This window comes from Megalobrama amblycephala, linkage group LG10 (assembly GCF_018812025.1).
Source record: "Megalobrama amblycephala isolate DHTTF-2021 linkage group LG10, ASM1881202v1, whole genome shotgun sequence".
NCBI lineage: Eukaryota > Metazoa > Chordata > Actinopteri > Cypriniformes > Xenocyprididae > Megalobrama > Megalobrama amblycephala.
Window position 1 is genome coordinate 7,484,263 of NC_063053.1, and position 23,821 is coordinate 7,508,083.

The 23,821-nt window shown below is 37.5% G+C and overlaps 1 protein-coding gene across 3 annotated transcripts; it reads right to left on the minus strand.

The window, feature by feature from the left end:
- Window positions 1-125: 125 nt before the first annotated feature.
- On the minus strand, window positions 126-23,821 carry ccar1 (cell division cycle and apoptosis regulator 1). 3 transcript variants are annotated; one of them, XM_048204257.1, is made up of 27 exons: window positions 23,705-23,821; window positions 22,198-22,355; window positions 21,761-21,933; window positions 20,257-20,385; window positions 19,512-19,544; window positions 19,154-19,350; window positions 17,620-17,746; window positions 17,390-17,503; window positions 14,887-15,079; window positions 14,658-14,799; window positions 12,703-12,858; window positions 12,103-12,328; window positions 11,896-12,009; window positions 11,075-11,241; window positions 10,152-10,362; window positions 9,060-9,143; window positions 7,937-8,125; window positions 7,659-7,850; window positions 6,745-6,963; window positions 6,025-6,160; window positions 5,788-5,876; window positions 5,557-5,703; window positions 4,172-4,295; window positions 3,882-4,067; window positions 2,051-2,256; window positions 1,841-1,941; window positions 126-734 (listed from the first exon to the last, which is right to left on the minus strand). In XM_048204257.1, exons 1-26 carry the CDS (start codon window positions 23,719-23,721, stop codon window positions 1,885-1,887), a joined length of 3,786 nt encoding a protein of 1,261 aa, XP_048060214.1. In that variant the 5' UTR covers window positions 23,722-23,821; the 3' UTR covers window positions 126-734; window positions 1,841-1,884. The 3 variants fall into 3 exon arrangements, with proteins under 3 accessions (XP_048060214.1, XP_048060213.1, XP_048060215.1); XM_048204256.1 differs by lacking the exon at window positions 126-734 and having other exon boundaries at window positions 777-1,941; XM_048204258.1 differs by lacking the exons at window positions 126-734; window positions 17,390-17,503 and having other exon boundaries at window positions 777-1,941.

A 23,821-nucleotide genomic window follows, 5' to 3' on the forward strand; every position in this document is an offset into this window, starting at 1 on the left:
GTCTTCCACTACAAACCCACTGCTATTACAGTGCTGACAGAAATATAGAAGTGTTTACTTGAATAAAATATTTTGGTTCCACTTCATATTAGGTGTCTTTAACTACTATGTACTTACAAAAAAGAGACTGTTTTATACAATTTATTTATCATATTCATGTTGTATTGCAAAACACTTGCTGCTATTGAGGTGGGATACGGGTAAGGTTAGGTACAGGTTTGGTGGTATGGTTAGGTTTAAGGGTAGGTTAAAGTGTAAGAGATGGGTCATCAGTGTAACTATAGATGTAATTACAGAAATTAATTTATAGCTGTAATTACATGCATATCATTTTGAAATATAAGTACAATGTAAATACATGTATCCACACAATAAATACATTGTATCAAATAATTAATGTAAATGTTAGTACACAGTAGTTAAAACATTTAATATAAAGTATCCAATCATTTAAATGCCTATGTGACATGACCAATGCATGCACCATTTCAGAATGGCCCAAGCAATTCCCCCTTTTCAGAGACAAACATTCTGCAGTCATCAAAGTAAACTCATCAAAACACTTTACATATCATTACAATTGTCAACAAGCCTGTGACAAGAAGTATAATTGTGTTTATTAAGCCCTTCCTTGTAGTTGTCTCCCATAAAAAGTGCATGCACGATTCCTCCAGCTCAGATCAAATGTTGCCATCTACTGGGAAAAACTGGCATTGCAAAGTTCCCAAAAACCCCTGTAAATCCAAAACAAATGGAGAAACCCAAAATTAACTGAGTGAAATGTTAAAATGAAGCACTTTATTTATTTTCATTTACCGGGACAACCATAGAGTACACCAGAATAGAAAAATAATATGCACTTGGTTGCTTTGGGCTCATTTCCACTCAGCAGAAACCACCCCCTGTAATCATTCTGCTCCAACAACAGGAAAAACATAAAAAAAACAAAAGAATTCACTGCCTTCCAAACAATTCCAGGATAACACACTACTGGAAAAACACACAATATCCGACTCACACTATTCTGACACATTACAATCACTCTGATATGAAGTACCCAGGACTCAGAATGGACTTGACCTCAGTCAGTGCATCTTTAACAGGGTAACTGCCTTGGTTTTGTTTGCAACAACAAAGAACATGGCCCCATTCACACAAAGTTACCCTGGTAGGATTACACAGAGATCACAGAACAAAGCATCAAGATCAAATTAAGTAAAAAAATAAGTCTGAAAGAATATTATTCAGGAATTAAGCTGATATGCATGCGCTAATTTAAATGCATGCGCAGGTGTGACCAAAAACAAACAAAAGATATATTTAACAAAACATGTTTATCGATCACTGTTTGTCACGGAAACAATGAAAAGGAATCAAAAAGCAGCTCATTGTGGATCCTAAATAAAATCCTAATTGCTGTTTCTAAACTTAGTTTGATTTAAACATAAATAACACTTTTATTGCTAAATAAACTCTGCTAATAATTCACGTACTGGCACAAGTTGTGTATTATTTCAACAAGGAAATATGCTGATAAAGCAAAACATGTTAAAATTACTAGCAACTGTTGAAAAAGGCCAAAAAGCTTAAGTGGATTAACAAGTAACCAAAACAAATTTACATAATTCAAACAAATCTTCTAAACATGAGCTTGTTAAATGTAATCATTTGACTCTGATCAAATTAACTTGTCAAAGACGTATTTTTAAATATAGAATTATACGAAACGGAGAGTTCACCTCCATTATTATTAAAACTTTGTACACAGAAACCAACAACAACAACAAAAAAATCTAAATGAAATTAGCTTCGGTATTGTGTTAGTTTTAAGCTTATTTACATATTTGAAAGGAGATCAGATGTGGATGAGCTGGAGAGGAAAGTTCAATCATCTGAGCCATTAGCTTGAGTTTTTGGGTCGCCGTCTTCAGAAGGGTCACCCTGCATTAAAAATAAACAAAAAAAAACACATACATCATTTATTTAAAAATACTGCACAGTTTCAACAGTCCTGCTCACCATTTACTACACAGTAAATAAAGGTTCATACGTTTGATAAAACCCCCTGTATCTCCTTCATGATGGTGTCGAGGCTGGACACTGTGCTGTGGAGCTGTTGTTCATAGCTGCCTTTCTGCTGGTCTGAGGCTCTCAGGTTGTTCTCTGTGTCTTTGAGATTGTTCTTCACCTCGTCCAGCTCCCTCTGAAGGCTCCGGTTAGCTGCTTCTAGCTCTGAAATATGCTTTGAATCCTCCTCTACAAAACAAAAAGTCTCAGTCAGCACATTTAATGGTATTGACGTTACGAAAAAAGTTTGTTTTTCAGTTTATGGAATTAACCAAATTTTCTTTTTGTAAAAAAAAAAAATAAAAAAATAAAAATAAAAATCATTGCTGTCGGGCAGAAACCTTGTATCCTTGTATCTCCAAAAACAACACTTTTCAGGAAATAGGACAAACAATTTTTTTTATTAAAATAACACTGTGTTGTCAAAGTTTACATTGTGGCTTTATATATGGTCAGACACTTGTGTCATTATATTATTAACATTTTACCAAAATCAATCTCAAATAAACAGCGAATTTCAGACATGGCCGCATCTGAGGCAGTAAGTGCATCTCATTACATTTTCGTCAACTTACAGGTTATAAAATTTACTGTAGCTATCTGGGTGCTCAGTTTTTTTCCATCATTTGAGCAAAATATCATGTTATTAAAGATGAAGTGCTACACACAGGCTATTTAAGATAGTACTGACTATGACTCGACGACAAATGCTAGACTAAGACACTCTTCTCCGCTACTCCAATACATAAAACATTAGCCTTTTATATATAGTGTTGGGGAAAATACTATATATAAAAGTAATGTGTTACAATATTGCGTTACTCCCTAAAAATTGTGATACTTGGTTATTTTTTATGGAAAGTAATGCATTTTGTTACTTTTTCCTCACCTGGGCTGGGCTTGTTTGCTTTTTAATTTTATTTTATTTTTTTATTTTTTTTGGGGGGGGGGGGGGGGGGTGCAAAAGTGAAATGAATAAGCCTCAGGCTAAAGGAAATGCAATTTCATGCCTGTACAGTAGAGGGCAGTTAAAACAAATCTTTCAGCTGTAATGCCATTCTAGACTGTAAAAGAAAATGACATAGGAGAAGAAAATATTTTAGTAATAAAAACGGGGGAAAAAGAAACACAAATGTGTTTATCTAAGGTCATTTTAGTAAGGTTAAATTTGATCATCGAAGGTTAAAGACATTGATTAAATTGAGATTAAATACATAAAGTATATTTGCATTATTTAACATTTAATTCTTGCAGGTTTGCGTAATATTCTGAGTTTATATTTCACTGTTTTTATTCATTTTGAGGAATGCTGAATCTGTTTTTCATTGTGAACAAGCAGAGATGGTCCAAACTGTGTGCACCACTTCATTCACGATTGAGGCGGAGTGAGGATTTACCGACAGTTTGAGGATCCAATGGAGTTAAAAAGTTTATTCACAAGCTCTTTTTAATACTTTCCATTGGTTAAATATTTGCAAAACCCACAGACAGACGTAAAGGCTGACCAATAGTAATGATTTATGAAAAAAATAAAAAATGACAAAATATGGAGACACGAGGCATCTACAAAATATTAATTTTAGTGGATTTTTTCTAAAAAGAAAACCTAATTTAAAGAAAATATAAACACAAATGCTAAAAATAATTAATAAGCATTTTGGTCCAGAAGAAAAAAATCCTTATTGTTGACCTCAGCTTATGAATTGTAAATGCACAATTTGAGTTTTGATTTTGACTTTGATATTGACATTTTCATAACAATCAGACATAGTTGCTCAAACACACAATAAAAACGAGACAAGTGAGATTGTTACCCATTTTAATGTCCTGCTGCATGAGCTTCTGCTCAATTTCCTCACGGGTTTTCTCACTCTTCTCCAGCTTCTGCATCATGCTTCCCACGTCCACTATGGCTCCTTTGTAGTCGATCAGGCTACCTGACTCACCTCTCTCCTCTGATTCCCGCTTGATCTTCTGACCAGGCAGCAAGATTTGGTTACCTGTGGGCACAGACAGAGGGTTTCAGTCTACTCCAGCATCATGGATATGTGCTCTAGTGTTACAAATAAGCTTGTTGGTTCCAGCCATCATCCTCTTTGCACACCTAAAAGGTTGTCTATTTGAGCATCAGAGGTCAGAGTGGGGCTAGGCTCGTCCTTGGGCCTGTCCGTCAGTTTTCGATAATGGCAGGACTCTTTAACCAATGGTTTGTTTAACAATTTCTTCACCTGAAAAAGAATATAAACAAGATACGTTAGTCTGGTAATAAATATTCTATGTATTTCGCAACTAAGAAATTGCAGGTAACATTGTGTCCTGAAGTCACTGCTTACATTTTCTCTTATTCTCTTAACTCATACTAATAGTTAAACTGATTAAACAAGAACATAATAATACTAATATTATGGTAACCATTTACATTAAAGTTTCATTGTTAACCAACTACATTAGTTAACATGAACAATACTTCTAAAAAATGTATCAATCTTAGCAAATGTTAATCTTAACATTTACGAACACATTTTTAAGATCAAAAGTTGTATTTGTCAGCATGCACTGTGAACTAACATGAACCTGAACATTTTTATTAAGTAAAATGAACAAAGATTATTAAATGCAGTAAAAATGTTGCTCATTGTTACTTCAAGTTAGTTAATGCATTAACTAACGTTAACAAATGAGACCTTAATATAAAGTGTTACCAATATGATTAACACATTTTTATTAATAACAATAATGAATAATATATTTGTTATATTATTATTATTAACTAATATAATTGTTACATTGAATAAAAAAGATGATAATAATAATAATAATAATAATAATAATGTGTAGATTAGTATTAACAGTACTAAAAAAAAGTTATTATTAAAATAATATAACCATGCTATATTTATTATTATTAATAACTAACAAAAATAATGTTGTAATACTACTACTACTACTACTACTAATAATAATAATAATAACAATTAATTTTATTCCAACATATAACATTAAATGTATTAATAATAATATTATTGTTGTCATCTTGCTTATTCAATGTAACAATATTAATAATCATAACAATAATATAACTGTTAAATTGAATAAGCAAGATAACAATAATAATAATAATAATAATAATGATTATTATTACTACATATTCATAATATTATATTTACTAATATTATTATTAGCCAAAAGCTAAAAGAAGACTGCTGTTAATACAAACAAATTAAGATACAGTTAAGAATCTGAAAAATTCAGCGTTTTTCCAATAAAAACAGTCAAATCCACTCAATATTTCTCTTCATTTTCCCCATAGAAATGAATGAGCAAGTTTTAAGTCAGATTTTAAGAAAAACATAAGCATTATAATGAGTAAATTACTGGAACTTTTCAAAATTCCAAAACGTGGAACTGAAACTTTCCAAACTTTCCAAAGTTCCTCATCAAACCTTCCCAAGTAAGAAGTAAATGTGAAATACTCCACAGAAGCAGCACCTGAGCTCTGGAGAGATGCAAGCCCAGTGTGTACATGATCTCCTCCAAGTCCTTCTCCTGCAGGTAGCCGCAGTGACTCTGGTCGAAGTACACAAAGGCCATCAACAGATCCTTGTTAAATGTCACCATCTGCTTTTTCTTCTCATCCTGCAGACAGATTGAAATATTAAAGTATACCACTCCTCTCTCTATTAGAAATATTTAGTGCTGTAAAAGGAGATCTGTTGTTACTTTATCTTTAGATGATCTCTCTTTGGATTTCCGGTCATCTCGACGATCGTCTCTTCTGTCTCTGCCATTGGAGTCCTCGTCATCTTTATCTGAGGAGCACAAAGGATTAGTTTAGCATATGAATATTTTCATGTCACTTTGATTTTGCTTAATTTTAAAACAGATCCATGCAATTCACGATCAAAAGTGTGTTTGAGGATCCAGGTGCATTTGCTTATGAAACGGTGTGACCTTTACCATCGTCATCATAGTCGTCTGCTTCTTCTGCCTCCAAGGGGTCATATTCATCAGCGTTGTTATTGCTGCTGCCATCTTCGTTATCATCATCATCTTTGGATTCTTCTCTCTTAATACCTCTCTCTTTCTCCTCATCCTTTAGCCAGGAGACACAAATTGAGGGGCTTAGTGTTGTTTTCATATAAAAAAAGCTTGAAAATGCAATTCATTTGAACAAATCACAACGCCAGAGCATTTAATGGACATCTGAATGAATCACAGAATCAATCCAAACAGGGTTCCCACAATGACAAATCTGTGTGAATTTCCCCCCCATATCTTTTCCAGTTGTTCATGATGCCAAATATACATGTTTAAGAAAAAAGCTGTAACTACAATCACTGATCAATATTCACTACAGAAATTTTCATGACTTTTTAAAATTTTGTCACTTTAGTTTAGGGTCCAATTCTCACTATTAACTATTAACTACAACTTTTGCTTCAATAAACTCCTAATTACTGCTTATTAATAGTTAGTAAGGTAGTTGTTAAGTTCAGGTAATGGGTAGGATTAAGGGATGATAAATGGATGATTAAGGGATAGTTAGAAATGGACCCTAAACTAAAGTGTTACCCAAGATTTGAATAATTTACATGACTCTTTCAGGAAACAGCTTTAAAATATCCCGATATTTCCGAGTTTTTCATGGTCGTAGGAATTCTGTAAGTATTTCCCCACCTTCCTCTTCTCATCCTCCTCTCTCATTCTCTTTGTGACCGGCTCTCCATTTTCTTCATCCTTCTCCTTCTTTACATCTCTCCGTTCTGCGTCTTTTTTAGCTTTCTCTTTTTTATCTTTCCTCTCATCCTTGCCTGGAAGAGAAGCGAGTGCTTTGTAGATCCTGTAGCCGAAGTCTCGTTGAAGCATCTCATTGAACAATTCAGCAAACAAAGACACCTGAAACAGATATCAAAAACAGTGTTATGTTAGTATCATTGAGATACTATTATAGTTTTTATTAATATTTTGAATTAATTTTTATTTTTATATTTTAAATTCTCATTATTTTAGTTAAGATTTTAGTCATTTTCCTGGGTGTTGTCATCATTTTTATTAGATTTGTTTTTATTCATTTTTATTTCAGTTTTAGTTATTTTAGTACATCAAGTTAAACTAAATGGCAATGACAAATGTACAGTCAAACCAAAAATTATTCAGACATTTTTGATATATTTTCACTAGTGGCTGCAGGACACTATAGTTCATTTATGTAAGTGAGGATAGCAAAATAAAGTAAACTGTGACATATTATACCCAAAAATTCTTCATACAGTGGACTACCAGTAAAATTTATAAAAATTTGGAACCAAAAATTATTCAGACACTTTGACCTGGTTTGACTATAACCTTGGTAACTGTTTATTTTCTTTTTTAGTGTAGTTTTAGCTCTGGTTGAATATTTTCTGAAGATTGCGTGCCTTCTTTCACTAATAAAGACAACCATTTACAAAAGTATAGCTGAAAGCAGAATATTGTAATTAATTATATCAACTGAAGTCACGCGAAATGTCCTAAAACCTGTTTGTAGTTCCTAGTTAATGTTAATTTTTTTTAAAATCATTAATATGCAGCAACTACACAGTGATCCTCACCTCAAAGGAGTGCTCTTTATTATCCTCCAGTCTGTAGTCCAGCAGCACACTCAAAGACATGATGCTACAGTCAAATTTGCCATTCTTGGCAGCCCAGTTGGGGTGGACGATAATGGTGGGCTCATCTGGCAGAACGTAACGTCTCTCCCTGCGCTGACGTTCTTGCTCCTCCTGTCGCTTTCGCTCCTCTTCCTGAAAAGAAACAATTTTTCCATGTTTGCATGCGATTGATTTAGACAGGCTCTCAATAAGAGCAGAATCCTCTGGTCTTCTCTCACCTCTCGGTCATCCTCCAGTCTGCAGGACTCATCCTCCTCCACACTAGGAGGTTCAGGTTTCTCAGGCTCCTTGGACTCCTCTACTTGCTCCTCCACCTTCAACTGTTTGGTGAGGCGAGCGATCAGCTGTGATTTCAGCCCTTTAGAGCTCAGTGTACGACTCTCCAACTCCTTTCGCAAGTCATTGACCTGTGTGCAATTAAGTTTCATCATCCCCTTAAAGGGTTAGTTCACCCAAAAATGAAGCTTTTGTCATGAATTACTCACCCTCGTGTCGTTCTTAACCCGTAAGACTTTCGTTCATCTTCAGAACACAAATGAAGATCTTTTTGATGAAATCTGAGAGTCCTTGATAGACAGCCTTCACAACTAGAACTTTGACGCCTCAAAAAGTTCATAAAGAGATTGTAAAACGAATCCATATGAATTAAGAGGTTTAGTCCAAATTTTTTGAAGAGACTCGATCACTTTATATGATGAACAGATTGAATTTAGGCTTTTACTCGCATATAAACATCGATCAGCGAACATACACAGAAGCTCAACCGAACCTGAATGACACGCAAGAACAAACCTCTTGCGGAAGCTCAAACGCCAATGAGGTTTTGATCTCGTATGTTACAAGTTTGATCTCGTCATTCAGTTTTGATTGAGCTTGTGTATGTTCACTAATCAAAGTTTATATGTGAGTAAAAGCCTAAATTAAATCTGTTCATCATATAAAGTGATCGAGTTTCTTCAAAAATTTGGACTAATCCGCTCAATTCATATTGATTAGTTTTACCATCTCTTTATGAACTTTTTGAAGCATCAAAGTTCCAGCTGTGGAGGGACAGAATGCTGTCAAATTTCTTTAAAAAGATCTTCATTTGTGTTCTGAAGATGAATGAAAGTCTTGCGGGTTTGGAACGACATGAGGGTGAGTAATTTTGGGGTGAACTAACTCTTTAAACACTCCATGATATCAAATCAAATATCAAATTTTCATACTTTTTTTTTTTTAACAAATACACTACCATTCAAAGTGTTGAGGTCACAAAGATTTTTTTAATATAGATGTACAAGATGACAAGACGCTAAAAAGTTTGGTGTGCAGCAGATAAGCTGCTTGTGGGAATCTCACCTTCATGGATTTCGGATCAAGCTTCGACCAGTGAGTTGGCGTAGTGACTTCTTTTGAATCATCTTCGTCTTTATCGTCCTCCTCCTATGCGCGTTATGTGAAAGAGAGAGGAAGAGAGAAAAGACAACGTTGTGTTAACGCACCACTCTCGGACTCCAAAGGAGTTTTCTGAAACAAAAGTTGATCCGTGCAAGAAGCAAGGTCACAACTGTCTCTCATTGTCTCCTCCTACTGAGCTCTTGATTGGGTAAAAAAAAATTTCCACTGCTAGGAAGCTCTATAGCTTTCAGAAACAGATCCATATCCCACTCATCAGCCAATCAATGCCAGTTCTGTGGAATACAAAAAGATAATCAATGACAGTGGGTTTAAGAGATGGACATGGGACAGATGCACTCAGAGAAGGTCTCCAAACCCTACGTCTATGTTAATTGCTGTTTTTTTCTGGCCCACATGTACTCTTTTAGTTTGTTTTCTTAAACCCCTAACCAGAACTGTCCTCGGATAAACAATCTCCCTGGAAAAATCACATCCACAAAGGGTCTAGACACAGTCCAATCAGAGAAAAGTGTAAATAAAATAAAAAAAAGAGACAGACAAGAGACAGAACTCAGAGAGTTCGGCAGATACTGAATTTCGAACAGGAAACAAAACAATCTAAAAAACACACAAACATCATAAACGCAACTGGCTCTCCAGATTCCAGCATTCATTTCTCAATTGTTCTCATTGGTTCATGCATCAAATTTCAGATCAGATCAAGTTTGTTGGAAATTTTGAGTTATGTCAATCAGGCCATCAATCACGTAACGGGCAGAGCTGGAAGCTGTTTTACCAGTTGACGCTGGTGTCATAAAGTAGGATCTAAGCTCTTCCGCTGTGTGTGAGACTGCGTGACAGAGGGAGAGCAGGAAGAAATGGGGTGGAGGGTCAGGGATGAGACAGGGATGAGAGGAAGGGATGGTAAAAGTGGGATCTGTATGATGCCTGTGATACTTGTCTGTTTCTTTCTGTGTTTTCTGACTGTTTTGTTTGTCTATTCCTGTGCCTGTGAGAAGCGGAAATGAGAAGAGAGAGATTAGCGTTCAGTGCCTGTTCTCCATCAGCCTCCTTCCGTTCAGCCAAGAGTTTCTCTGCCAGCTGCTCCTTGAGTCCACGGGACAGCCCCTCCCACTCTGAGCGGGTAGGAAGACAATGCCAAACATCCGGGAGAAATAAAACCACTGTCTCCACATGTGCGGGGACTGTCCGCCCTTTGTGAGTCTCCTCAGGGCGGTGATAGCGTATCTCTGCAAAACGATACCTGTCGCAAAGGAAGAAGCGCGTTGGAAAGAAACATTCTGTGAGACATCACCCATTTCCCCCAACACACACACACACACACACAGAAAGCTGCGATCCCCTCGACCCCCCGAATGAGACGCATATGAAAATACAGTCTGCGGAACTCCACGGGGGGTTTCTCAGGATGAACGGCAGCCACGCATCAGGGAGGTCGACAGACAATATCGACAGCTAAACAAAAACTACAATGACCCCTCCCCCCTTGCGCCAGGCCCCTCCCATCGGCACCCGTGAATCTGAACCGGTTGCTCGTGAAAGATAGCTTACGAACCCCCGGGGGTGTGAGAGAAGGACAGATTCAGACACAGTGAAAGCAAGTTAAATATGTAAGATATTTAACACAAGGCAAAGGTCAGAGAGAACAGAAAGTAACAATGGCGGCGGCGACTCCTCTGGCTCTGCTCTCGGAGCAAAAGAATCAATGCATTCACCACATATATAGATATAGAGGCAGGACTGCCACACACATTAGCATAAACATTGCAAAAAAAAAAAAAAAAAAATTATGAACACAAAAGCATCAAACATGTCAGGAGATACACTGCTGTATCAAAACCATGCAGCGGGTCACAGATTTTGGATGTTGTCTGCTGGGCCTTTTTTTTTTTTTTATATTAAAGATGCACACATGGAGATGCGTCGGCACAAATCGAGAAAGAAGCTGTACTTACCACTGGGTACATAAACTCAGATCAATGCCTGTCAGAGCCTTACAACAACGAATGGCTGTCTTTATAAGGACCGAGGCATCGTTTTCCGGGTCGGCCCCGTCCAAAGAGGGAGACCAGTGACCCCCGATGGCCATGGCCTCGTCCTTGCCCCGCATCCCCACCAGGAACTGAAAACAGAGGAGTTCAAATGGGTTACGCAACATTGGGAAGCTGCTGAGCACTCTCGAAGGCGCTGTATGCGGCGGACACAGGGAGAGACAACATCAGACAAGCTTATTCCACACAGCAAAGCGTTCAGCAATGGAATAGGACAGAGACATCACAGTCAGCTCCCCAACACCTTTAGAAACACCCCACATTAAACACAGGAGTGGACAAACATTTTTCAGTGTCCAGGGGAACGAGAAAATGAGTTTCAGTGTATGTGACATTTAATAGATTACAACAGCAGAATTCTGGAAGTAAAAATCCCAGATGGAGCTAACATGAGCTCAGAGGTCAGTAAATGATGGTATTCATGTTACAAAAGACTTCTATTTCAGATAAATGTTGTTCTTTTGAACCATACAAAAAAGGCTAGATGGTGTTTTCTGGTACAGATACAGACATAAAAACCCAGAGTTAAAACATTAATGTTTTGCAGGATTATAATAGCTACAGTCCCCGACACTGTAATGATGTCCATCCCTGTGAAATACTACAATATAAGTGCAAAACAATTTACATTAAAAAGCACATAAGTTAATGATTACATAATGCAAGCTGATCACACAAACCTAGTTAGTTTGTTGCAGTTAGTAGTGTAATTCAGAGAGCTGTACCTTGATGAGGCGGGCAGGGTGCTGGAAGGAGTCTCTCAGCTCTGCTGGATCTTCTGCCAGAGCACATGACTTATGATACAGCTCATCTAGACTAGGGTTGGCCAGCAGCATCACCTATAACATCAATATTAATCATGACTGTCAAAAACCACTGAATCAAACCTGGGAAAAGTATTACATTAATAAGAAAAAGATGAGGGGCATTACCTTTGCGCTATAGGTGTGGTTGGCATCAGGTGGGTCCAGCACAGCTGTGTTCTTCACAAGAGAGTCCACCTCTTTATGCATGATGTGAAAGTTACAGTAGTTTCCAAAGTTGAAAGGTCGTGTTAAGGGAAAGGCGTCCACCCAGGTAAACACAGCATCAAAAAAGTCACTGGGGATGTAGAGGCTCTGATACCTCCGCCGTAACTCCATCACGTCACAGTTGAAACTGCAGAGAACAGAAAAAGACAGTCATGTATATTTTCTGTAGAAAGCTAATCTCTAGTGATTTGTCTGATGGTTTTATCGATCATTTGTTGGTAAGACCTGGCGAACCACATGATTTTTGTCAAAGAGCCAAGTTTGGCTCACGAGCCATAGGCTCCCGGACCGCTGCCTTATCTGTTGGATTGCACTGCTGATATTTGGTATGCAAAATGACCTTTCTATATATCGTTGTCATGCTGGTAACATTAACGTTGAATTATTGCCTGGACCTGTAGAGAAACAATTTCATTCTCCCATGTCTGGGCTGAACAAAACAAAACAAAAACTATATCTAATTTGCATCTCAAGATACTTCCTCTAAAACAATTAACTTACCCATCAAGAGAGAATTTGGAGAACTGCACAGTATATCTTGGGACGACTCTGCGTGGCCGTCTCGGAGAACGTTCTCTACGAGGAGACCGGTCTCTAGAACGTTTCCTTGTGGGTGTACGTTCTCTTGATCTTCTTCGCTCTCTCTCTCTTTCCCGACTAAACAAACAGAGGCAAAATAAAGAATGAGCATGTAGAGCACATAAAAATTCTCAATACCCAATATTCTTTCTGGCTGAAGTAATTCTAATCTCAGTAGGGATGTCACAAGCGGGGTGGGGGGTGGGTTAGGGCTGTGCAATTAATTGTAATTGTTTTTTGCCAAATTTTTGCTTTCAATGATTATGAAAACAAGAGGTAAAATGATTATTGTGCTGCTGCCACATTCAGCATGTGCTTTTGTTCTTTCCTACGCCAAACTTAACATTCAAATCAGCCGAATAATAGTAAAATGCAGTATACTGCTGCTAAACTGCAGAATGTGCTTAACATTAAACAGTGTCGTTAAAAGTGCATTAAAGGATTAGTTCACTTTCAAATTAAAATTTCCTGATAATTTTCTCACCCCCATGTCATCCAAGATGTTCATGTCTTTCTTTCTTCAGTCGAAAAGAAATTAAGGTTTTTGAGGAAAACATTCCTGGATTTTTCTCCATATAGTGGACTTCAATGGAGCCCAAACGGTTGAAGGTCAAAATTACAGTTTACAGCGATCCCAGACGAGAAATAAGGGTCTTGTCTAGAGAAACCATCGCTCATTTGAAAATTAAAATTATTATTTTTTTTACATTTTAACCATAAATGCTCATCTTGAACTAGCTCTCTTCTTCTCTATTTGAATTCCAGCAGTGTAGACACTGCTAAGTGTATTACTGCCCTCCACAGGTCAAAGTTTGAACTAAATTGTCATGTACAATATTCTAGTGCAAGTATATAACAATTAGTTCAAACTTTAACCTGTGGATCGCAGTAATACACTTAGCAGTGTCTACACTGCTGGAATTCTAATAGAGAAGAAGAAGAAGAGAGGTTTTTTTTTTTTTTAATTTTAGAAAATGAGTGATGGTTTCTCTAGATAAGACCCTTATTCCTCGTCTGGGATCGTGTACAACGTTTTGAAGCTGCACTGAAACTGTAATTTTGACCTTCAACCGTTTGGGCTCCATTGAAGTCCACTATATGGAAAAAAATCCTGGAATGTTTTCATCAAACACCTTAATTTCTTTTCGACTGAAGAAAGAAAGACATGAACATCTTGTATGACATGGGGGTGAGTAAATTATCAGGAAATTTTAATTTGAAAGTGAACTAATCCTTTAAGCCTCAACAGAGACACTATTTCCCAGGGGGCTTTCTGTGCATTCGGTCTGAGATGGAGCAGAATGCGCATAAGCAAAGTATACCGTGGGCTTCCTTTGGATTCGCGCCTAAACAGTCAAATAGCCTACACAAAAATGTCAAAATGCCGTTTTGGTAAGTATTCTCGTAAACACAGTCGGTTATGTCTTAAGTGAATGTAAACAGTTGAGAAAGAAAACGCCTGTGCAGCAGTATATTGGATCCGTGCATTCTGTCTTAAAGTGACAGCAGCCCAATATTACTGCTTTAGTCTGTGCCATTAATGTTAACCAAACAACAAAAGACAAACATAAAATCACTCACTGCTCTTGAATAAATAACTTATGTAGATTTAATAAGGATTAATCTATATTTAATGTACACAGTGAAGACTATCCAGTGTTATTTTACATTTGATTACTTTATTCAGTTTCTGTTGTAGGCTATTATTTATCTGAGTACCACTGTTTGTACATCTTTTGAGTGACTTTTTCTATGAAAAAGATAAACGACAGGGGTGGTGGCGGTGCACCAGGTTATATAATTGTTGGACCGTGTAACACCGGTAACAAGGACTACCGCAGCAAGCCTAACTCTCAGATGTATGTTTGAGCGCTGACCTGCGGTCATCCTTCCTCAAAATGAGTTCAGGTCGGTCACTGCGGCTAGGGAAGCGGGGTGAGGGGTCCACACGCCTCACTTGTTGTGGCTGATGCATCATCCGCACCGGGGGCTGCAGCAAACCCCCTGAGAACACAGAGTCTACACACGGCACAGAGAGAGAAATGGGAGATCAGATTTGATTCTGTAAAAGAGTGACTCTGCAAAAGGTCGAGGGGGTTGATGCACCTTTAGGGGGTGGCTGGGGAAGCAGTGGCTGTGGTGGGTTCTGCAGCAGTGGGGCCAGAGAGGCAGCTGAGAGCTGAGCCTGCAGAAGAGATGGAGGAGGTCCCTGGGCCGGGACGCTGAACGTGGTGGGCGGGGGTAGAGACTGCATCATGGTGGGACCTGGTTTCATCATGTTCGGGCCTGGCGGCTGGTTCTGAGAAGATGAGACGGAGAAAAAGGGATGGGTTTGCTAGTATGTACAACCATCAAGATAAGAAAAATCACAATTTTTTTTAATGAACTAGTGCTTGACTAGAGCTGGGCGATATAGTTAAATCTATATCTCAGTTCAATTTACAACTTTAATATATTTTGACATCAAAAATCATGTATTTAGCCTGAAATGTCTCAATATTTTGTTGTTTCCCCTTCAGTTAAAGGAAGGTAGTAAATTTCAACCAAACTGGCATTGCTTTTGTGGAAATTAATTACATTTATTAATTTATTAAATTAAATCGACTAGCCCTAGTTCAGACAACAAACCAACATCTATAAAAACAAAAACAAACATATTGCTGTATATTTATTCATCAAAAAACATCAAAATGTTTATGACAGCTTTCAACTAGGGGCTATAAAACAAGCCTTCAAATAAATAACATTAATCCGTCTCCAATACATAAAGTTTAGATAACCTGTCTTAAAGAATGGGAGGAAAAGGTGCCTAAATGAGTGTGAAGCACTAAGTAAAAAGAAAATAAATGGTTAGAAAAAGCTGGAGACTGAGGAAGTAGAAGCACTGCTGTTATCATTTACCACTTTTGGCCCCTGTTGAAAGAAAAATAAAAAAACAGTTTCTTTCAAGAGAAAATGCAAGGCAAGCATTCTGGGCATTTCAAAAGGAGTCTCAAAATTATTGTTAGTTACATAAAACAAAACAGACAGCAGTCTGCATTTGCTTTATCAACATGCACCTGCTCAGTGTGACAATTGAGTCCAGGTGTAGAGATGTCAAAAGTACAGGTAATTCATGATAATGTTTAAAATAAATAAATAAAAATAGCAGTAGTAACAATACCAGACTTTCTTTGCTCTTCATTTTATAAAAATAAAACTTTAAACAGTGTTTATTTGATAAATATTTGCACCGACATGCCATTATTTTAATTTAACTTATTAACATTTACATATACACTGTGTGCAGAATTATTAAGCAAGTTGATTTTCTGATCATATTTTTTTTCCAAGCACATTTTACCAATTCCAATCCACATCAATCTTGATAACTACTATTAATATTGTTTTTAATCATTTATAAGTGATATATAATTGTTCATGAAGGCTGGAAATGAAAAATGCCTTATATTCAGGTGTGCAGAATTATTAGGCAGGTTTTCTTTTACAGGCAAAATGAGCCAAAAAAGAGATTTAACTCAGACTGAAAAGTCAAAAATTATTAAATGCTCATGAGAAGGACGCAATACTAATGCAATACTAGAAATTGCAAAGTTAAAGCATGACCAAGGGACAGCAAAATGCTCATTGGGTCAGAGGGGTCATACAAAAACAGGTGGAAAAGAAAAGACACATGTTAACTGTAAAATAATTAAGAATTAAGGTGAAGAATTAAGTGAGAAACCATCAGGAACCCTTTAGTCTCCAGCGCCACCATTTTCCAGAACTGCAACCCACCTGGAGTGCAGAGATGGACTAAAAATTATCTTGCAAAACTTACTGCCAGATTTTGGATGATAAAATCTTCAAACAGTGGTACGAGAGGATGTGGTAATTCTTCACCTTAATTCTTAATTATTTTGCAGTTGACATGTGTCTTTTCTTCTCCACCTGTTTTTGTATGACCCCTCTGACCCAATGAGCATTTTGCTGTCCCTTGGTCATGCTTTAACTTTGCAATTTCTAATATTGCATTAGTATTGCGTCCTTCTCATGAGCATTTAATAATTTTTGACTTTTCAGTCTGAGTTAAATCTCTTTTTTGGTTCATTTTGCCTGTAAAAGAAAACTTGCCTAATAATTCTGCACACAGTGTATATTTTTTAATGAATTAGCTTAAGGTAATTAGTGTTAATCATTATAAAAGGCAAAATTTCACTGGTATTTGTACTACTAATATTTTGGAATGAAATTTAAAGGGGATTTTTTTTTTTATATTTAGTTTGGGTAATTGAAAAAAGAAAAGAAAAAAAAAAACAGACTACAGCATCCCCCCCCAATACAAAGTGCATTAATAGCACAGCAGGTGCTGATTAGCTAAAGATGGAATCTATGGATTGAAAAATGTTCAATTACAAATCCAACACGCAAGCTGTGAGCTGTAATACAGGGAAGGGTGAAAAAGCAGCAACAGCAACTCGTCTTGGGTGGGCGAAAAGAAACCCAAGGACATGTGACTAAAGCCTGTTTGTGAAACAGGAGAGTGGAGGAGTGGATCAGGCAGAAGATAAAGGGGAGGAGAAGGACAGAATGGGGATTTGGGGCACAGGGGTCAAGTGGCGTGGGTTACATTTTGTCTTGAATCCACCGCAGAATGCATGTCAGAGTAGCGTGGCATTCCTGCTTCAGAGTAAAAGCTGGACAGCTGTGGGGAAACCTGAGGTAAGGGCTGAGGCGGCTGGTGCTACATGGAGATTGAGAACACAGGAATCAACAGCAGCATCATGACACACTGTGGATGCAGAACCATATCAGACTGTATCTGCCACGGATCCATTCAGACCATGTGGGTTTGCTTACCGTTTGGTTGGGCAGCTGAGGTAAAGTCTGAATGCGCTGGGCATTCCATTTGAAAGGCATGTTGGGATTGTAGACCGCTTCCACCAGAACACGATCACCGACTTGAGGTGTTTTTCCCTTAACCGCACTACAAAGACACACACACAAATTACACACCTGATCTTTCATCTGCGTTTACTCTGGCACAAAAAAAATTCTGATTTTTTAACACATCTGACACAGATCAGAATTTGTTGCACAGGTGTAAACACAAACATCCGCAAGAGATCCAATTTTTTCGCATCCATTCTGAGCCACTTCCAAATGTGGTTTTAAATCAGATACAAATCCGACATCAGATGTGCACTTTTTTTTTTTTAGAGGTGGAAACTTTATATCCTCTGCCCCGTGAATTGTATAAATAAATAAAACAGTTTCACTACTAAAAGCTACATTACATTTCTCAGCAACATGGTGATAACTTCGCTGTTTTTGTATAAACTCACATCTTTACCATTGCATTGAGATGCTACAGACACAGATAATTCTCTCTGTTGTTAATTCATTTAAAATAAATCTTAACACGCTACTTTATTTCACTTCAGAATTCTAGATCTAACGACCTGAAGATAAAACAACAACCATTACTGTTTTCCAGTTTATATCTGTTCAGGCAAATTTTGTGCTGCAAACATCCATAACAGCTTTTAACTTATCCATGCTGGAAAGTAATCATGGTGCATAGTCTTCACTGTATAAATATAGATTATCCCTTATTAAAGTTATTCAGTCAAGAGCAGCGAGTGATTTTTTTTTTTCTCTCTTTTGTTTGATTAACAAAAACAAAAAGCAGCAGGAATATTAGGCTGCTGTCACTTTAAGAGCTGCACGGATCCAATATACTGTTACGCATGCATCTTATCTCACGTTTAAGTTCACTGGAGACATAACAGACTAAGTTTACGATGATACTCGACAAGACGGGCAATTTTGTGTGAATGACAATTTTGTGTGAATATGTCCATGCAAGCTCAGAGTATTTGCACGCTGTGAGACGTGGTGTTCTGGGCGCGAGGTTTGAAAGTGTATTGCTGCGCACACAAAACTTATCACACAGCGCACGAGTAGCAAACTGAGAGACACATAGTACTGAGGTACTTTCATGTCTACATGCGCTTGAATATTTAAACTGGCAAGGCTTATAAACGCTCAAATTATCAACTTCTGTGAAGATGCAGCACTGGCCCGATCAGGCAAGTAACAGTTCAATCAACTGGCCCAAGATTCTTTCACGCTGGCCCCAGGCCATCGGGCAGTCCTTATTGTCGAGCCCTGATGTTGCATAGTAAGCAATCACCAACAGAATCATTTTGGGCGGGGATTAATGTAAACACAGATATCAGATACCAGTCGTGTCTAAAGTGAACGTAAACAGGCGGGACAAAAAAATTGGATCTGGTCAAAAGATCAGATCTGTGCATTAAGACTTGCAGTGTAAATGCAGCCTTTAAAAGACTGATTCACAACTCAAACCTGCACATTTACTATAAAGCACCTGAGCTGAAAGAAGACATCCTCATCGACAAAGCCGAAAGTGTCGTGCAGCTTGCTGACAACCCCTGTGAAAACACGCTGCTTTTGAGGTTGGGTCTGCTGCTGGTGGCTGGAGCGGGGGGTCGGGTAGGACACGGTTATCTGTGCAGTCTGCTGCGGGTTTGACAAGCTCAGGCTGGTGGGCAAGGCAACAGGGGGCTGCAAAACACACATAGCACCACTGTCAGAGCATAAACTCTTCATATCTGGCAATATTAGGGGATCTCTTACTTCTTTTTACAAATTTTAAAATGGTGACATGGGCTTTCCCAGAAAAATTCAAATGTGATGCAAATACAGCATTTGGAAACACGGTGTACCTGTGATAGCAGGGCTTGTTGGGGCTGTGGAAGCTGCCAGAAATGAAGAAAAATCAAAAGAACAAATTAACCATAAGCCACAAATTAAGTGGAATGAACAAATCTGGATTGAGTACCTTTTGGATTGGATACATTTTCTACAGGTTAACTATAAATATAAGCTCCAATAACTATACTATACCATTCAAAAGTTTGAGTTCGGTATAGATTTTTTAATGTTTTTGAAAGATGGCCACCAAAGCTGCATTTTATTTATTTATTTATTTTAAATCTTTTTTTAAGTCTCAGCTTTTTTTACGCCACAATTAAATGATGCCAGTACAGAATAGAATATAAATATAAATTGAAAGGTACATGGTATTTGGATTCACAATCAGAACTGACCACATCTACCAAGAGTGAGACTGGAACTGAGTCCTGAGAGCTAAATAATGCAGACAGGCACTCATGCACTGCAGCACTTGCCCTCTTTTGAGTAAACGCTCTGCGGACTGCAGTCCTTTTAGTTCTTCTGTCATGGTGTATACAAATTACACACCTGACAAGCACTTTTATCCAAAGAGACTTACAGTGCATCCAAGCAAATGCATTTTACCAGTACATAAACTCACTGGGAATCAAATCCATGACCTTCTGATATCACAACGAACAAAACCTTCATGATAAAACTAGGGCACCTACTATCTTTAGGAAAGCTAAGAGGTGATGTGAAAGAGGTGGTGTGTATGAGACTGAGCGTGTGTACCTGATGTGGGACGTTGTAAAGGGTTTGTTGAGGTGGAGGTTGTGGCGGGGGGCCTTGAGGTGGCTGCTGTTGTTGTTGCTGCTGCTGCTGCTGCTGCTGATACTGCTGCAGGGCTGAATTGATCTGCGACTAAAATAAAACACACCAGTGACTCAAGACTGCAGGCTGGGGGAAGGGCTCAGGTTACAGCGCTCCAACAACTGAGCATGCTAAAAATGCAGACTAGTACAATTCAGAATGAAGGAGGAAGCAATTTATACACCACAATGATCAGGTTAGGTTTAGGTGCTACTGTGCAGTGTTATGTGCACAGAATATACGGTATAATTACTACTATTTTTGGAAAATAAGTACTATACTAACTATTTTTCCACAATAAAAGATGTCAGTATTGTCACTTTAAACAGTAGTGTGCTACTCAGTAGTCACATTTTGTAAATAACAGATACTACACTAGCTATTATTCCACAGTAGAAGTATGCTACTCAGAATTTGCATAAAACTATCTTAATTCTTGGCAATACAATTAAAGAATGTATTAAAAATGTAACATTAAAAGCTGCTGTAATTGCTTCCAGTTCATTCATCAAATACTAGCATTTTTGGAAAATAATAGGTACTAGACTAGCTATTATTCCACAATAAATGCCTTAAAACAGTAGTATGCTAATCTGACAAATAAAATTATACCTTAATTCTTAGCAATCCAAAAAATGTCAAAAAAAGAATTTATCAAAATACTACGTTTTTTTAAATAATAAGTACTATAATAGCTATTATTCCACAGTAAAAAAAAAAAAAAAAAAAAAAAAAAAAGGTTAATATTGTTGCTTTAAACTGTGGCATGCTTTTCTGTTGTCACATTTTGTGTAAAAATAAAAAAATTCTTAATTTTTGGCAATCCAATCAAAATGCATTAATCTTTTTTTTTTTTTTAAATCGGCTGTAATTGCTTTCAGTTCATTTATTAAATACTACCATTTATGGAAAATAATAATACTAGCTAATATTCTACAGTGAATGCTTTAAACAGTAGTATGCATCTCTGTTGTCACATTTTGTATAAAATTGTGTCTTAATTTTTGACAATACAATCAAAAAATTATTCAAAACATTACATTAAAAGCCGCTGCAATTGCTTCCAGTTCATTTATCAAATACTAGCATTTTTGGAAAATAATAGGTACTATACTATTATTCCACAATATATGCTTTAAACAGTAGTATGCTACTCTGTTTACATTTTGCATAAAATTATGTCTTAATTCTTTGCAATCCAATCAAAAAATAGGTCAAAAACCTGTCAAAAGCCAGTGTAATTGCTTCCATTTCATTCCATTTCCCACATTCTTGTGGGAATCCGGAATAATTTGCATTCTGTTCACAGTATACACACTACATACTGTAGAAATATTAAGTCTCGTATGTTAGAATGCTATTCCAAACATAGCCAAAGGATTTATTGTGCAATTCCTCCAGTGGTGGATCACAGCCAGGGCCTCACCTGCTGTAATGCAGCGGCAGCGGCTGCAGCGGCCTGTTGCTGAAGTGCTGCGGTCTGCTGCGAGAGCTGGTAGTTTGCAGCTGACTGTGTGTTGAGGGAGGCTGCAGCTAAAGCTGACTGCTGAGTGTACATCGGAGACGCTCCCAAGAGGGACGGCTGCTGTACTCCTAAAGCTATGGGAGAAACATGTGACATTGTAACTGCTATCAACATCATTCAAACAAACAGAAGCAAACTTTGACCTGCCAATGTAAACCAAACAAAAACATCGTGAGCTTTGACACACACAATTAGAGAGCTAGAGCTACATGATGAGCTAGAGATCTTTATTAATGCATGTTTCGACTAACAATTAAGTAATTTGTATTGAAATTAAAGTAGTGAAAATACTTTCAATCAAAGTGTTTGTGTTTATGTAAGTATTTATGATGACTTACAGTGTAAACTGTTCAGGTCCAGGGACTGTCCTGAGTGGCCGGGTTGTGATACCGCTGTTGCGGCAAACTGGGCCGCCCATGGAGGGTTCTTCTGCCCCCCGAACTGGGCCATGGAGACCTGCTCACGTTTTCTGCTGGACCAGATGGCAGATTGTTTCCTGTGGGACGGTATTCACAAATTGGAAGCTCAAAACACTACAAGCATAAAACTGGATGGACAGGAACTAAAATACAGTAGTTGTTTCAGTGGCTGCCTGCCAAGACAACACTTCTGATTACCACAAGACATGCAAAATCAATGGTTATTGATCTTTGTAACTTCAAGTGCTCCCATTGCCCAAGACAAGATTCGAAAGGCCCTCATTTATAGGCTATATGATATTTTATATTGTACTACTGCTGCAAAGATTCTTGTTTTTAACCTTTCTGAAACCTCTCCACAGATTAAAATAATCAAGCTTATGATTATTCTCATGATTTTTTAAATAGTTAACATGTTTAGTTTATTATTAAGAAGAGAAAAATCTAAATTTTATGTAACAAAAATAGCTGTAACAAAGATATGCAATTTAGTGATAACTGAGAGCTGTGTTTGCAAACTTGTTCAATTTATTTGAAATATTTTTTTAATATATCTTGAGAGCCAGTGACTCAGAAAGCACACAGACATGCAGTCTAGTTAGGGAGCTCAGTAGATTTTGAAACAGCCAATGCCATATGTCAGCTCACTAAATTTTATGAAACAAAATTATTTGGCTGATTATTAAATTCCCCTTTTATTAAAAGTCTAGATTTAATTCATAACTACAGTGGCTGTAAAAAAGATTTATATCATTTACTGAGAGCCGTGTTTGCAAGATTGTAAACTGAATTTAAATAATTTCAAGTTATCTTGAGAGTCAGTGGCTCGAATGCTGTCTAGTTAGGGAGCGTACTAGATTTTGAAACACAGCCAATGCCATCTGTCAGCTCCAGAACACCAGCAGACTGTTTACAACCTCTTCCTGCTTTCAAAACTCACTAAGTCCAGATCCAGCAGTGAATAAGACACATTCATGTCCTCATGATCATTGTTCATGTCCTCATGACCACTTTTACACAATCTTTTATCTGCACTAGCTTAGCACACCAACGTATTCACAATGCAAGCTAAGAAGCTAACGGAGCAACACAACAACACTGACTTAACCATTTAAAACCCCGTGTTATCACCCTCAACCACCACGAAGTGTATTCACTCAAACTAAGCAGCAGTCTCAGTGGTAGAGTGTAAGTCACAACTGTGCTGACGGTAGTGTTTTGTTTTCAGCAGTGCTGCTATCTGATTCGGGCCCTCGCCTGAGCACACTGTCTAGTTTTCTGTCCGTGCACTTTCTAGTCTCATTTACACCTCAGAAGTATATACAGACTACGCAGCACAACACAGTGCATGACAAAGCATTAATAATATAACAAAACTTCTGCCAATATATAAGCATGCAAGCTAGCTGTTATTGTCGCTGCTTACCCTTCGTCCTCTCTCATTCACCGGTTGAGACACACTAACTGAAGCGCATGCGCAGATCGTTTGAAGCACATCACCAGTGAAACACTGATCCAGGGTCGGATGACGAAAGATAAAAAC

Bases quoted from the DNA above. Each gene is read 5' to 3' on its own strand.
- ccar1 (XM_048204257.1), bottom strand. The intron at 14,800-14,886 runs GTGCATCAACCC...TGCCGTGTGTAG, and splicing joins TCCCCAGCCACCCCCTAAAG to ACTCTGTGTTCTCAGGGGGT. The intron at 10,363-11,074 runs GTAAGTACAGCT...CCTTTGCGACAG, and splicing joins CTGAGTTTATGTACCCAGTG to GTATCGTTTTGCAGAGATAC.